Source organism: Amblyomma mixtum, chromosome 3 (genome assembly GCF_055824585.1).
Source record: "Amblyomma mixtum isolate Tamu chromosome 3, ASM5582458v1, whole genome shotgun sequence".
Classification (NCBI taxonomy): domain Eukaryota; kingdom Metazoa; phylum Arthropoda; class Arachnida; order Ixodida; family Ixodidae; genus Amblyomma; species Amblyomma mixtum.
Genome location: NC_143014.1, coordinates 59,356,302 through 59,371,652, shown reverse-complemented (window position 1 = coordinate 59,371,652; position 15,351 = coordinate 59,356,302). Strand labels below are relative to the sequence as shown.

The 15,351-nt window shown below is 48.2% G+C and overlaps 1 protein-coding gene across 2 annotated transcripts; it reads right to left on the bottom strand.

The window, feature by feature from the left end:
• Positions 1–1,995: 1,995 nt before the first annotated feature.
• LOC149350337 (uncharacterized) lies at positions 1,996–15,082 on the bottom strand. Of its 2 annotated transcripts, none has more exons than XM_089579360.1 (4): positions 14,935–15,082; positions 6,479–6,670; positions 5,300–5,533; positions 1,996–2,335 (listed from the first exon to the last, which is right to left on the bottom strand). In XM_089579360.1, exons 1-4 carry the CDS (start codon positions 15,028–15,030, stop codon positions 2,144–2,146), a joined length of 714 nt encoding a protein of 237 aa, XP_089435486.1. In that variant the 5' UTR covers positions 15,031–15,082; the 3' UTR covers positions 1,996–2,143. The 2 variants fall into 2 exon arrangements, with proteins under 2 accessions (XP_089435486.1, XP_089435487.1); XM_089579361.1 differs by having other exon boundaries at positions 5,348–5,533.
• Positions 15,083–15,351: the final 269 nt, after the last annotated feature.

Here is a 15,351-nt window from a genome sequence, read left to right as displayed (position 1 = left end):
TGACTGCTTGTGCTGCCATTGAGTTTCGCCTCTGGAACTACGTGCCGCAACCTATTCTGAGTGTGGCACAGGAGTGAGAACCCGCGTCTTTCGGGTCAGCAGCGGAGCACCATAACCACTGAGCCACGGCGGCGGCGAATAACAGAGGCGTTAGGTATCGAACCCTTCAATGGAAAATTAATTCATTTACACTCTTATCTGCGATAAAACCGAAATGAAAGCCTGCGTTACAGAAAAAAAGAAAGAAATGGCGTATATGTGGGGAATCCGGTCATATGACGATCACGTCATATGATCAGATATGATCACGTGAGTGCGCAAAAATAAACAAAGAAAGAAAAGAAAGACTGAAAATCACCCCAGAACTTGCAGGCGAAACAGGTAGCATCCTGTCACAAATTGAATTGCGATGATGTTTTCAAAAACACTGGAGCAAAGCACTCTGCCGGGCGGCACGTTGTAATATTTGTAGTATGTTAATATACTTCTGCTTGGAAGTTTCCTTTATTTTTCTCTGGACAAGAAATCCGTAAGGATACATTGCACGATATTTCGAAAAAAAAAACACCTGAAACTCCCCACCCCTTTGATTTTAATTGAGGGTTAAATATAGGCAGACATGACAGGGTGTCAGACGGCTAATAGGTCGCGTGCGCGGTGATACCATGATGGTCCTTGGTGATACTGAGCGCGTGCGAAGAAAATTAATGTACGTATTCATTTTACTTCGCGAATACAGCAGCACTAAACAGATTACAGAACACACATCCTGAGTGTCGCCTCTCAGTGATGGCTTGCGGCAAAAAAAGCCCGTAACGTTGCTTTGACCGGTGATTCCTTCTTCTCAAACAAAACGGTAGCTTCTGAAGAGCGGACGGGGTGTTGCTGGGCGAGTTGGTTGGGATACATCTTGAGAAAAACAGCGCTTGCAGACAAAGGACCAGAACGAGAAGGACCAGCGCAGTTGTGTGTCCTTCTCGTTCTGGTCCTTTGTCTGCAAGCGCTGTTTTTCTCTGAAGAGCGGACGGGGTGTCACCTGCGTCGGACGGTTTATCATGGTTTATGCGGCGCCTTTTCAGATGAACTGCGTTTAGTTTTTTTTCTTTGCGTTCAGTGTTTTGTAAGAAAAACTTTTTTTTAAAGCGAGGTCTTACTGCACTTAATGCAGCAGAAACGTTCTTGCGCTCACAACAGGTATGACAGGAATGGCTAATTTTCACAGCTCAGTGAAACAGATGAAAAACAGGGATAGCAATGAAAAGAGTGAATGATGGACGATCTTACATATGGGCAGATATCTTTTTTGCACGTCTTCGCTCGTGCACACCCCCTACACAGCGCCCCGTCAAAAGTGATGGCAGTATGAGTGATGATAGGATCATATTTTTGAAATAGTCAGCAGTCAAATATTCTAACATTTTGAGTGCGAAATTCTCGAGTTGAATACGAAAGAAGGGGCAAAATACTGGGATGGATTTCGAATTCACTTTCCTGCTAATTGTGGAGAGTTTTTCAGGTGCAGAAAAGACCACCTTGAAAGAAGGTGGCAGAATTCACTTTCCTGCAAATTCTGGAGAGTTTTTCAGGTGCAGAAAAGACCACCTTGAAAGAAGGTGGCAGTTATCCCGTACCTTCACGGAATTTCGCACAACCTTAAGAAGATTGGGGCCAGGGCCGGCGTCGAGGTGGTTAATTTCTGCACCTGAAAAGGATTTCGAAAATTTGAATATCCACTGACTATCAGTTTCTCAAGTGCTCAAACGTTGGTTAGAGCAGCCTTTTTTTCTCTCCTTTTTGTCAAAATTAAAGACCCGAATGGATTTCCTCCTCACCCGCATAGTGGGGCCCTCTCGTAGCATCCGTGGGAGTCCTGACTTTCGGGGGGGGGGGGGGGGGGGGACGACAGTTCCTCTCAGCTTCGAGGAACTTGGAACGCTAGCGATGGAAAGCAAGCCACACTTCATGGCCCAGAAGACTTTTGGCAAAGGCTGTACATCGAAAGGAGATTTACAGGTTTTAATATACACAGCAGCTGCATTTCTCAGTTGTTCGAACGCAGTGCATGAATATGCAGGTGCAGGCGTTTGTATCAAAAAGTGCCGACCGCCTTTGGGACCGAGATCCTTGGCTGCACGCATATAGCCTAATAGGGCTGGCACAGCGCCACGTACGCAGCTCCTTCGTACAGCGCTTTTCGCACGTTGACCAGCCTGCGGTCGCTGAAGTTCATGGGCACAGTGCACAGGTTGTTGGGCGGGCAGTTGCACGTCCTGTAGATGGCGTAGAAGTCTCGCGTGACATGTCCGCACGGTTCTTCCGGCTTGCAATCGGGAATCTGCACAGAGTCCGCGCGGCAAGGCGCGGTGCATCAGAGCGGGCAACGGCGTCCAACAAAATCTGCTTTGGGTATGCGTGCGGATCGCTATTTTCCGCATAACTAAAGAGTGCCGAGAACACCTATGTAAACAATACGTCTTCACACCGCTGCTCTGCTTGTATTGTCAAGCAACCACAGGAAAGTGAGAGCGCAAACTGAAACTCGTTACTGATGACACCAAATGCATGGGTCGTTGCCGAAGAAATGTTGCGTATCGGTGTTTGAGGCGCTCATATACATTCCTTGCACGTGACGCCACGTCAGCGAGATCGCTGCGACGGCGGCCATGTTTACGAACCGGGTGTTTCGTGTTGTGACGGGCTCCTTCGCGCTTTTTGCGTGGAAATGCATTCTCCCGATTGTGTGGCCCTTCACGACTCACGAGGGCTAAAAATTGGAACTGATCGCATCAGTGCACGTTCGTTGCGCGAAAAAAAGTTCGGCATTGCAAGAACACTGGCCCCTCACAATTCGCCTGTCTGCAAGCATTACACGGTAACATTATCAGCTGATTTGCTACCCTCGATTTAAAGTGCACATATCGCTATAATCGCACATTTCCTTCGTTACAGCGTAGGTGAGAGCTCATCAACAACGTAGAAAGTTCCACTTTAGAGGTGAGCGCAAAACTTTTTCTTTACTTTTGGTTTAGTTTATTCGGGTTTAACGTCCCAAAGCGACTCAGGCCATGAGGGACGCCGTAGTGAAGGGCTCCGGAAATTTCGACCACCTGGGGTTCTTTAACGTGCACTGACAACGCACAGCCCACGGGCCTCTAGAATTTCGCCTTCATCGAAATTCAGCCGCCGCGGCCGGGATCGAACCCGCGTCTTTCGGGTTAGCAGCCGAGCGCCGTAACTACTGAGCCACCGCGGCGGGGCTTTCTTTACTTTTAAGCTTTTTCAGTTGAGTGAACTGATCTACGGGCGTTAATGTAGCACTGCCAGTAAATGTTAGTTCCTTTTTTGCTCCTGAAACACAGTTCACAGAAACTTTGATTTCTGCTTTTAGCTGCGGCGGCATGAAGAATATCGGCGCACGGCTAGGGTGCCTCGATGCATCGTTCCGTTTCGAGGCGCCCTACGCATGGCTCGATCGCTCGATCGGTGTCCTCGGCGCGTCGGCATCGACGTGCTTTCCTCAGGTCGCCGCTTTTCGCTGCGTATAGTGTGCGCTGGCGTTGTGCGAAATCTTCATGCTTAGCGCTGTACCTAAAACGGACGGGGCCCAGCGGGATTTGTCTCCTCGAGGTACTTGGGTGGTCACCACTTCAACGCAAAACGTTCAGGTTTATCGGTGGCGCTTTCCTTGTTTCACCATTATCACATAATCTGCAGTCGAAATTGCGCATTTACCTGTTATGAAGTGCGCGTCATATACATACACCACCACATACACCACATACACCACGTTCACATACATGGTAGCGGTTCTCGCGGTCGACGTTGGGATGCTTCTGCGCGCCACACGCAAGCTGCGTTCGTCGGATGTTTACCGCGGATACCACTGCGCTTAGACCACGCAAATATCGCGCACGTTGCCATACTGCAACGATGCGGATGCACCCAATGGTGAAGTAGTTGTGCGCCTCCGATGATCTGAAGCCTTTCTTCCAACGTCACAAAGCTGGAGGAGTAAACTCGATCACGATATCCCCGCGGGTCACTGCGGGAAACACATCAACATCCTTCGCTGTGCCGACTCCCGGTCGCAGCATGTACGGGTCCTCGTCGCACCTTTTCTGCGTGGCGCACACGCGCCGATCCAACACCGTTCAGAGTAATAGCCTGCATTGAGTGGCTCATTCCTCTGCGCAGGAGGCATTGCGCCCGACAGGATAAGAAAATAATCCAAAGTGTTCCAGGAGTGGTCAGGAATCACAGGGCGGATAGGCGGGGATGCTACAATTGTTCAGCAGGTTTGGCAACACAGCCGCCAGCGCTTAATGGGGGCGGAAGTGACGTCACGTGCAAGCCATGTATATATCGATGTGCTAGCAGCTGTGCACAGAGCATTGGGGAGCCCAAACTGTGTGGAAATGTTCTGGGAGTGAGCCCACACTGGTCACGTATTTCATTTAATTCTCTTAACGTTTAAACCGCCCGTTTGTGGCTATCGCCGCATGTGGCTATTAGTGCAAAAGGGAAGCTGAACTCTACAGCGGGGTCCTCTGGTCCGGGAAAGCATGTTTTTGTAGTTGCGCCAGACCTGATCGCTGCGACTTGAGCAATTGCCTGGCCAGAAACCGTTCCCTGGATCAGAGTCGACATCTTGGAGTCCAGAATCATGTACTATAGGCGGTGAGGACCTGTTCAACGCGTTCGGCCGGCAGCATTTCATTGTTAAACACGTGCTGTAATATGACATCATGGCATTGAAAAGAGTGCGGGCGCCGTCTCCATATCGTAGCGTGCAGGTTTGAATAAAGAGAATAAAGAGGGCTTTCCCACTGTGCAAGCGTTTTCGGACTGCTACACTCAAAACGATGTACGGTACCAGGAGACACCAAACTTAACTAAGTGCGCTGCCATTTCGGAGATAATAATTGGAGCTGTAATTTTCATATACTCTACCGAAAGCTGCAATCGTATCTGCATGTGCGATATATATATATATATATATATATATATATATATATATATATATATATATATATATATATATATATATATATATATAATTAAACTAAAAGCATGGCACTCTCTCCTTTTGTTCTTTTCAATGCCTGTCTTAGGGTCAGATAAGTGCTATGAGCGGCGGTCGGTCTTAAGCGGTGACCAAAAGAACAATGTTTTGCGAATGCGGCTTTCTGAAAAAGTCCTCCATAAGTTGCGCTGCTTCATCCAAGCATCCACGCGGCCGTAAATCTGCGTAATCATTGAAAGTGATGCGCGAAAGCTGCGATAGCATCATTAAACCCACCGATTCACAGGTGAAGTACTGCCGCCGTTCATAATAGGTCGAACTTGCCGTACTGTTACCGTGGACCCGGCGATAATAGATGTCCGCGTCCTGTTCAGAGCAGCGGCATATGACGTCGGCGTGCGTTTGCCTCGTGTCGTTGGCCTGGGCTCCGGGTCCTAACTTCCTGACGACCTTGGTCACCAGTGACACCTGACTGGTGTTGCACACTGGAGCGTGCCACCCGGAACACACCTTTGAAGCAGGGGAGACAAGTAGGGGTCACCACCGCCAAGTGTCCATAAGATGTGTGCATAATAACCATGCAGCAGCTCAGGTGGGAGGGGGACAGTGGGTCCATGAGTCGTTGCAGAATATGGTGGGCAAGTAATGTGTTCGCTTATTAACGCCTAGTTAAGCGAAAGACACGATCACAATTTGAAAAGAAGTCTCGTTTCGCTCGCGTAGTAGAAATGCGAAGAAAGATGATTCAGCTCTTCGCCTTGGTAGCAGCCACGGTATCCACACATAGCAAAGCGCATGCTGCGCCAATTTATGCTCGATACTGGCGTCTTGTCCTCCGTTTCCCCTCTGTTTGCGGTCGTCTCCTCTCCACCCACTAAAGTCTCATATAGACAACTCTAGCATTTGACAACACGAGGAGTTGCCTTAGCTGTCAAGAGAGTAGTTTGTAATCTGCCGCCCGACACTATACGGCATGCGTCATTTTAATGTGTACGTTATTATTTGGTATCAGCAAAAAAAACTGTCTTTCAAGCGTCTTTGATTTTTCGCGACCGCTCTGAATAAGCGATGCCGAATGCAGCCAATGGAAACGCTTTTGCAATAGCAACCCCTACCTGTTCAAGATGGCGGCGTCTATCAACAAATACTAAAACGTTGGCACCCAAAAAATGTGGCTAGTGCGCTTTATAACCGCGAAACAGAGCAGTATACGGACTGTTTTTGTAAAAAAAAAGAAAAACAACAAATGGCTTCGCCGTCGTTGCGAAATCTGAACACTAGCATTCTCTGCGAGCAATGTTCTGCAGGAAGAATAATCCTGGAACTGTACTGAGACGAAAAAAAAAAGCAAAGAAGCGGAATCGCAGTTAAAGCTGAGCTATACACTTTGATGTCAAGAACAGATGAGGTCCGGTCCACACGTGTCATTCGCGAGTGACGCGGAGGTCTGCACACCTTGAGCTGAGTCCTGGAGGTGACGTTGAGCGCCGATCCGTCAGGCGCCGTCTCGAAGCCCTCGGGGCAGGGCTCCTTTCGCGGGCAGCGGCAGAGCCTGATCTCGAGTGGAGTCAGCCAGTAGCGCCGGTGCACCAGACTGCAAGCAGAGCGCTCCGAGGCACACGGCGGCAGCTCGCGCTCCCACGTAGCCTGCGAGCGTGCGACACGTGACCAGAGTGCTTCCCTGAGTACCGCAATTTCCGGGCTCTAGTCCGCACCCGGTGTATAAGTCCGCAGGACTCGGTTCTGCCAGCGAGAAAAAAAAAAGAATTGGCTAGATTGTCAGCACCTGGTATAGTCCGCAGGGACCACGTGCAGGAACAATGGCGTTAGTGCACAGAAGAGCATGTGCGGCAAAAAGTCTTCTTTTCGGAGGCATCGCGACTAGAGATGTAAAATTTCAAGAAATTTTGAATGGCTTGAAAAAAACCATTCTTTTCCGGGTTTTTTTCATGAAAAATTGGAAATTTTGCAAAACGTGTTAAATACAGATTTATTTCCAACAGCACAACGATCAGTAATAATGCTCCGAAGTTCAGCCGAATATGCAGTTATAGATGTCATATTGTGATTGGTTTATTGGTTTATTGGGGTTTAACGTCCCAAAGCGACTAAGGCTATGAGAGACGCCGTAGTGAAGGGCTCCGGAAATTTCGACCACCTGGGGTTATTTAACGTGCACTGACATCGCACAGTACACGGGCCTCTAGAATTTCTCCTCCAAAGAAATTCCAGCCGCCGCGGCCGGGATCGAACCCACGTCTTTCGGGTCAGTAGCCGAGCACCATAGCCACTGAGCCACTGAGTGAAACGAACTTCTTGTTCTATTGCACCGAGAAGGTAAATAATGATTTGCACTTTAGGCCAATATGGAGATATAAATATCATATTTGTCCAACAAACTTCTTGTTCTATTGCACCGAGAAAGGGAACATGAAAACTGATCTATAAGTCACTCCATATCGGACTCAGAGTCACCGTCGATGGATGCGGCACTAAGCGCGGCAGCATGGATTGAAGTTGTGTCCACAGCTAGGTTCGACTGCGCATACACGAGCTTTCGAACGCGTTCCCCTGGAAGTCTGTTGCGAATCCTTGTCCGCACGTTTCCGAAACGTGACCAGTTTCGTTCGCAGCTGGCGGTTGATTGTGGTATCTGCAGCAGTCGGCAAGCCAGAGGAGTTAGCGGCTGGTTGGTGCAAAGGCCTTGCCACCAGGTAGATGGGGCCAATTGCTTCGCTGCGTCCCAGACCCCTGTCCTGGATCAAATTCCTGCTGATGTCCTATACTCTGCTACGTTGGAAATCAAGAATCTAGGCTTGTATTTGGCTAAAATCTCTGACGTGCACAGCATCCTATGTTATTTATGCCGTGTGTGTCGCGCTGTAGAATTTGCAGCCATTTTGTTCTACTTCCGCCGTGAGTTCAAGTATTAGTGTGTTTTTTAAGTCAAGCCTGGATCTTATATGTGACCTGGCCTTCAACCGCATACTCGCCACACGAACGTTTTAAAAGCACTACCTGGCACCGGCGATGACGACTGCTCTCCAATCGTTCAATGATGACACTGTAATGGTTTTCAAAGCAAACACAAAAACCTAAACTGAAAGCAAGCAATCATAAAACCTTGAAATTGCGTTGTGAAATTTTCGATGTTTCTTTCCATTTTTTCTCGTCTGAAAAAAACGAAAAAAAAAACCGGTTTTTTCCCAAAATTGCAGTGTTTTTTTTTTTCAGGCTTTCACATCTCTAATCGCGACTGCTATCACTGCCTTCCTGTCTACGGGGCGAGACTCCCAGCCGCATTGTGGAAGTCAAGCGCCTAGAATGGCCAGGTGTGTTTTTTTGTTATTTGAAAGACAAGTCGGATGAATAATATTTTTTGAACCGACATGACAATAAGCGCCTGTGATCACGCGTGAAACCAGTCAGCTGTGCGATGGCGGAGAACATCGTGGTAGTGGTAATCATGTTGGACCGGGCGCGTTATGCTGGAAAATTTTAAAAATAAATATGCTGCATATTCCGCACCGGTAGGTAGTCCGCGCGCGAATAAAAAAAAAAAACTTTGAACTTTAAACATGTGTAGTCCGCCCATTGTGTCCGAGAGCCATAGCGGTTAATGCTTGTCATGTTGGGCAGTGCGATAATCGCGTTTACGTCGACTATAATGTGGGCAAGACATCACGTACTGATTGCGCACTGATTTTTTTCTCCCTTCTTTTGCGCCGCTGTGGTGGCTCAGTGGTTATAGCGCTCGACTGCTGACCCGAAAGACGCGGGTTCGATCCCGACCGCGGCGGTCGAATTTTGATAGAGGCGAAATTCTAGAGGCCCATGTACTGTGCGGTGTCAGTGCACGTTAAAATACCCCAGTTGGTCGAAATTTCTGGAGCGCTTCACTACGGCGTCCCTCATAGCCTGAGTCGCTTTGGGACTTTAAACCCTATGCAGTAAACCAATCTTTTTTTGCGAATGGGAAAAACGAGTAGGAACTTCAAGGTATACAGTTAAGAGTACGAGGTACAGCACGTGTACTGTCTTCTTGAATAATGTCCCCCACAGTTCATGAAGCCTGCTCATAGCAGAATGAAGACTTTTACCGTTTAGTTGTCGACGTTATTAGGGTATTTTGTATGTCACTTGCGACATTCCTCCTAAAGTCCGAAGCTGCGCCTTGAAGCGACATTACTTACTACGCCTTTCGGACGTTCAGGTATACCTGCAGCTTAATATGAAACACTTTGCACACAATAAAGAATAGGCTCTTTCTGCACTGAAGGTGAAAATATGTAGCGAAATTATTCTGCTTGTCCAGAAGAAAGTCAATAAGAAAAAAATGAGAAGGCGTGCATGTCACTCCCTTACTTATGGAGCAATCACTGGCTGGGTGTTCTGATGCGTTCCCTTTATATTTCAGCTACCTGTACGAGTGAAGCTCATCTGTCAATCGAACTCAGCCTTGTAGAAGAAATTCTGACTATTGTGGATTGTAAACGGTGTATGACGTCAGACAGAGGGGGAGCACACGCAAAATAATACGAAGAAATTACATGAACAGTAGACGTATCCCTGAATATATCACGTAACTGTGTCGCAAGAGATACTGGTCAGAAGCAAAAATCAAATACCCGAAGCAGGGCTGTACACGGCGAAGGCGTCGCTCGGCGCTTCTCTGGCTGGCGGCGAATGACAGTGCGTAGTTTCGACAACACAAAAAAACTAGGCAACCGTCTCCATGATGTGGTCGGACATTTTAGGGTTCGTATGTGGGACTGCCCCGTACAGACCCGCCAACTACAACCGATATTGCCCAGAACATCATCCAACTAAGTCGCCCTGACAAAGACCGAATTACACGTCTGTGCGTATACAGGTGGCAAAAATTCTGGCACTACTGAGGCACTGCCTCAAGGTCGTGCATTTCTGGACAATAGCCTGAGAAGCTCCGTGTAAAATTGCCAATTGCTCAATTTTTCGTTTTGCGTCGGCACCAGGACTCACATTTTGTTCCCGAATATTGACTAACCTAGCAATTGCTGCCGGGCGCCATAAAATCGGCTGCATTGTGCGAGTCAGGGCCGCCAACTGCTTTTTCGTCGGTGGCGTATTTACGAGAAACCTTGCAACACAGTGCCTCCCGCCATTTGCGAGGCGCAGCCTCGCATACCGCGAGACGGCGTCAGTCCTCAACCGGCGGGTGTGTGCTGGGCGGCAGCACAAACAAGTTGAGAAACGCCTGCTGAAAGGGTGCTTTTGCATGCGCTCATCTCCCCTCTGCCACGCGTATGGAGTGCCGAAAAGAAAAAGCAGCTGCTCTCCGGTCGTTGTTTTTAACGGCGAGCGTATATTTTTACCAACTCGTCAAAGTGGGAACGCCCCAACTGCGTTGATTTCAACAACCAGCGGGCATCGCGCCGATATAAAGTGCATCGATTCCGTAGAATGTGGTATAGATGCCAGCACGAGGTGAAACTACCTGGTATTCAATTAATACAATACCGATCGCAAACAAAATTACATGCATCGCGCAAATATGCCGCTCACAAAGCACAGTTTTCACCTTCGCAAGTCTGTTTAGCGATTGCACAGTTTTTGGGCGATAGCGCTGTTTGGCGGCGTCATACTTCAATGTCTCTGTATACACTTCTTTGCAGTCAAAATCAGCTTCGTCCGTTGCGGCTGGTTACATCTTCATGGAGAGTTTTACACACTTTTGCCTTCGTGAAACGTTGATTCATAGGTACGACGCGAAAAGTTGACAAAATGAATTTGATGACGAGTGGCTATGGCTTGAAAGGCTTGTCATGAATATAACCTCATAGTTGGCGCTTTATTCTGCGTTTTTGGAGCAATCTTCATTCGAAGGTGTTAAAACTGACCATATTCTGACCACGCCGCGGTGTGTGAACATCTTGCTTTTTGTTGATCATCGAAGAAGCTTCGTAGTTTTTGTGTACTGAGCACATGGGAGCAAAAAATTTAATGTTTTTTGAATGTGGTGTTTAGATGGAGTCTTCTCAAAATGCATTCAAAGTTTACAGGTCAACACGAATACCGACATTTATTTCGGCTGCGCTAAAGAACAAATTCTTTGAGTCTGAATAGTCTTGAAGACAAGTGTACCTGGGTTGTCATGTCGAATTGGATTGGTGCGGACTGTGGATAATATAAAACGAGTGTTATTATTCCTACTGAAGTGCCAGGTCTAAAGGCTATGGTACTGTTTTACGTTTTAGCCCATTTACTGCTACGAGCGCAACGAAGACAGTGGAGCCTTCAGCGTTACTGAAATACCGTTCAATTATGTGGCGTGGCCAACATCATTGCACACTAATCGGCCATTATGAATTATTTCTTAGGAGGGGATGGGAACATGAAAGAAGGTTGGTACGAGTGGTGTACAGGAAGGCAGGGAGGAAGGAAGGGAGCGATAGTAATGCGGGGTTTGTACCAACCACTAAAATCCTCCTCTCTGCAACCCTGATCCAGCTGTGATTTCCGCCTGTTTGTTGCCGAAAAATTTTGCATCGCCCGGCACCATTACTCTCCTGCTACTACATCTGTTGTACTCTCGGGAGGAAAACAATCGATATGTAGACCGTCATGTTTCTGCCATAAGTTTTATGTTGTTCCTCGCAGGTGTCTTTGCTTTCATCATCATCACCATCATCATAATCAGCCTCGCGGTGCTTCCACGTTGCGCTTTTTGCTTTCTTTCAAGGCCCACACGGAAAAATAAGCTTTCGCCACCTGTCACGCTGAAAACGCCCGTCAAAGGAGCGCTCAACGGCGCTGCAATTACTTTGCCTGATATTACCGATATTCTGCACACGATTCGCCTTTACGTAAAGGCAAGCAGCGTGTTTGGGCGAAGGGCGCGCGCAGGTTATGGGCATTGCCAAAGTTGGTACTAATATGGTTGTCGCAGACTCAGTGTCAACCAGCGATTCCAAGACTTGAAGGACGTCACATATTTACTGTCCATACCAATACCTTCCGTTCTGCGACACACCTCCTCAGTGGGGACTTCAGCTGAGCGACTTCACCGTGGGCAGAGTGGCGTTCCATTCGGGAAATGTTCGGTCTAAAACTGGGCCTAAAAGGAGTCTTAACGAATTTTCGGGGAATTTTACGAATGAGCAAGGAAATGGAGAATTTTTTTTCTCTAAACGTATTTTCGATTTAAAACGAAGATGGCGACCACGTTGACCATTTAAGGCGCTTTGTACACAATAGAGTATATTACGAACTCGCAGCTTCTTCTCAGGTTCTGCTCTACCAAGTAAGACAATGTTGAGCTAGTCGGTTTATAGTGACTGCCAAAAAAAAACAAAAAAAAAACTGCGCGACGACGACGGGACAAGAAGAGGCACAAAGACGCACACACAAAGCGCAGGACTGATTTCTTTATTTCAGGCAAATTTAACGTCCTTCACATGGTAGATACGGTGTTTTTTTATGCCAACTATAGCGAACGCAGCAAATAACATCAAAATAGGTAGCGTGGTAGCACGCCCTCCAACATTTTCATTCAGAAAAATCTTACCGCCAGTACTAACGCGTAATTTTTTTTCTTTCTGAATTTACAGCGTCATGTGCATATTTGAAAAATAAAACGATTCCACGATTCTCACGCAGTTAGTTTCGCAAAATCCTGATATTTTAGTATTGCAGTTCCGAGCTATCTTGACAGTTTGTATGAAATTTTATACATATAACAAAATCAGCCGTTGGTGTGTTCCGTTGGAAAACTAAAGAATTGGCTTTCTTCGTGTATGGATATACCAAACAGGTGACACATTGTTTTGAACCGAAATGATAAATGGCGCCTCAAGGACATTAGGCTCAAACCCAGCTACAAATGCAGAAATGCTAAAGAATGGCGCACTCGATACCAGTGCGGAAAGTACTTCCTTACGGCTTTTTGCGGGCCTTTTTATAATTGCTACAGCCGCTACCGCTGCTACCGCGCAAAGGTTTCGCGCGCCCTCTCTTGGCACGGGAGCCGCGAAAAGATTATGAGATCATGCCGGTATACGGCGATCAGTACTGCATATTTGCGCCGTCGCCTCGCCGATAGTGCGTTTGAGCTATCGTTGCTCGATAAATTTTCGCCATGCCGTCGGTGACGCTGCCAACGGTTTCTGCCGAACATAATAGAGCCAAAAGAAGGCAGTTCCGTCTCGCATCTTCGCGCTGAGCGCAAATACAGCGCTGTCTCCGGTGGCGCTCCGGCGCTGACGTTACAACCTTGACCTTCCCCTATTCCTGAAGTTTGTGTGTCGACCTATAGGGCGGTGCGACGAATTAGGAATTAATTCAGCGCACTGTGTGTGTCGTCTCTTTCTTGTCTTGGGCGCGTATTTTAACTTGCGTCCCTTTCGAAAACGTCCCTTTCGGCCAATAAGGTTTCGCCAAAGGGGACGTACGAATCGGCCCGCATGTAATGGCGCAGTCCAATCGGCTATTTGGAGCAGCTCTTCGAATCCGCGAAGGAACAAGATGTCTAGGGAGTATAGGGACCATACCGTCGCGATCCAACCGGAACTGAGGATCTGAATCCAAATCGCCCAGCGAAACACGCTCTTCGGTTTCGCGGAGCAAGAAAACTTGCTCCGGATCGTAAATTAGAATACGCCATAAGATCTGTCGTAACATTTGGCTCGTTTTCGTAGCTCGCTCGCTCCATGTTATCCCGGCTTTTGCCAGTACGTTCATTGGCAAACAGAGCAAGGAATCCTCATATTTTTCTTTTTTTTTTATCTTGAACTCATTGTGCTGAGTGCCAAGTGATGAACCTTTCAAAATGTAATGCACACTTTGCACAACTCCGCAAGAGCATAATTTTGCTCACCTGCGTAAAAAAGTATGCATGCTCCTTTGACGCTTTTGTGACGGATATGAGGCATTAATAAGTGCAGCAGACGTGCTTCACTACTTCACTTCATTGCACGTGCTTGAAAAGTGATGAGTGGGCATTTTGCCTGAATGACAAAACTTGTGTACGGATCTTGGCAACGCCTACGTGGAACAGGGGGGAGGGGGGGGGGGAAGGGGTGTATGTTCAGGCATCGTATATCTAATTTCTGGTAAATCTGTACTTGCAACCGTTGTCATTTAGGCACACGGAGAAAAACTACAGTCTTGTTTGGGAAGCGGAGGCAAACCTAAGCCCACACAGTCACTTGGACATGCTGCAAACGCTTGCCTATGATACGAGGGAGCAGCAGAAGCCTTTTGCATGCGAACGACGAGCTGATGACTCGGTAATTATGACAACTGATAGCAATGTTCCCTGCCCTTCAACGTAGACGTTATAACAAATGACATGATAGCTGAAGTATGTGATGCACACAAACCTTTCGCGCATTTTTTTTTTTATCCTGAAAAACGGCCCCTTATCTCTATTTCTTCACTTCTAGCCAGCAAGCGTGTCAAACTGGCAATTCAAAATCCCAACAAATGTAACGGAAGGAAATCAAACTGTGCGTAACGCTGGAACCTAAAGAGCGCGGCAGCACCTGTTCTTCGGCTGTTGTCATGCGAGCGTCGTTGAGGGGGGCTTGTGTCACCGATTCCTGCCACGCAATTTCTGACATTGTGGCACGTGTTACCAAGGCGCGTGGCGCGCCGAGTTGTGACGTAAGCATCGTCCTCCATAATGCTTTACGGGTGCGCGTGCCCCTCACGACGGTGAAACTTGGCGTGGAATGCAGGCACGTATATTTACGTCTCCGGGACATCCGAGCGCTGTCTGTCGCCCTCGTTATGCGCAGCTGTCAACCGCGATCAAAGCGCGTGTCGTCGCGTACGTCCGATGCGGCAGCATGCAGGCAAGCGGGAAGGCAGAGCCGGGGGCGCACGGTCGTACTCCCGCGGCGTCGGCCGCAAATGCGAGTGCTGCTGCTCACCCCGTTTCCGTACACGACGAGCGCTAAAGCAGCGCCCAGACTGCAGAAGCACACAGCCGCCGTCACGAGGAGGCAGCGTCGCGCGTCGGAGGCCATGGTGCTGCGCCGCTCCGCTCGCAGCTCGACTGGTGGCCTGGCCAAGGGGGAAGGGTAGGGGCTACAATGAAAGGGAGACCCAACAACGCAGCTCCGTCACCTGACTTCCCAGAATATCTTTCTGGCCGTTTCACTTTCAGTTTTGCTGAGTGTGACGTTGGTGCTTTCTAAGTTTGAGGCGGGCCTTTCTTCAAAATAGACGCTCAGTTCGACTCCAGCCGCGCCTGCCGAGCAGTCCGTCGGAAATTCTGGGCCTCGGAGGGCACAGTGGGCTCGAGTGACCTGGCCCGAGTGCATTCACTGTAGCGGGTGCCTCTGGAA

Excerpts from the sequence above, each read along its gene's own strand:
- LOC149350337 (XM_089579360.1), bottom strand. The coding sequence starts at position 15,030 with ATGGCCTCCGACGCGCGACGCTGCCTCCTCGTGACGGCGGCTGTGTGC. Across the intron at positions 6,671-14,934 it reads TCGTCGTGTACGGAAACGGG|GCTACGTGGGAGCGCGAGCT; the intron begins GTGAGCAGCAGC and ends GCACGCTCGCAG. Across the intron at positions 5,534-6,478 it reads CCTCCAGGACTCAGCTCAAG|GTGTGTTCCGGGTGGCACGC; the intron begins GTGTGCAGACCT and ends CCTGCTTCAAAG.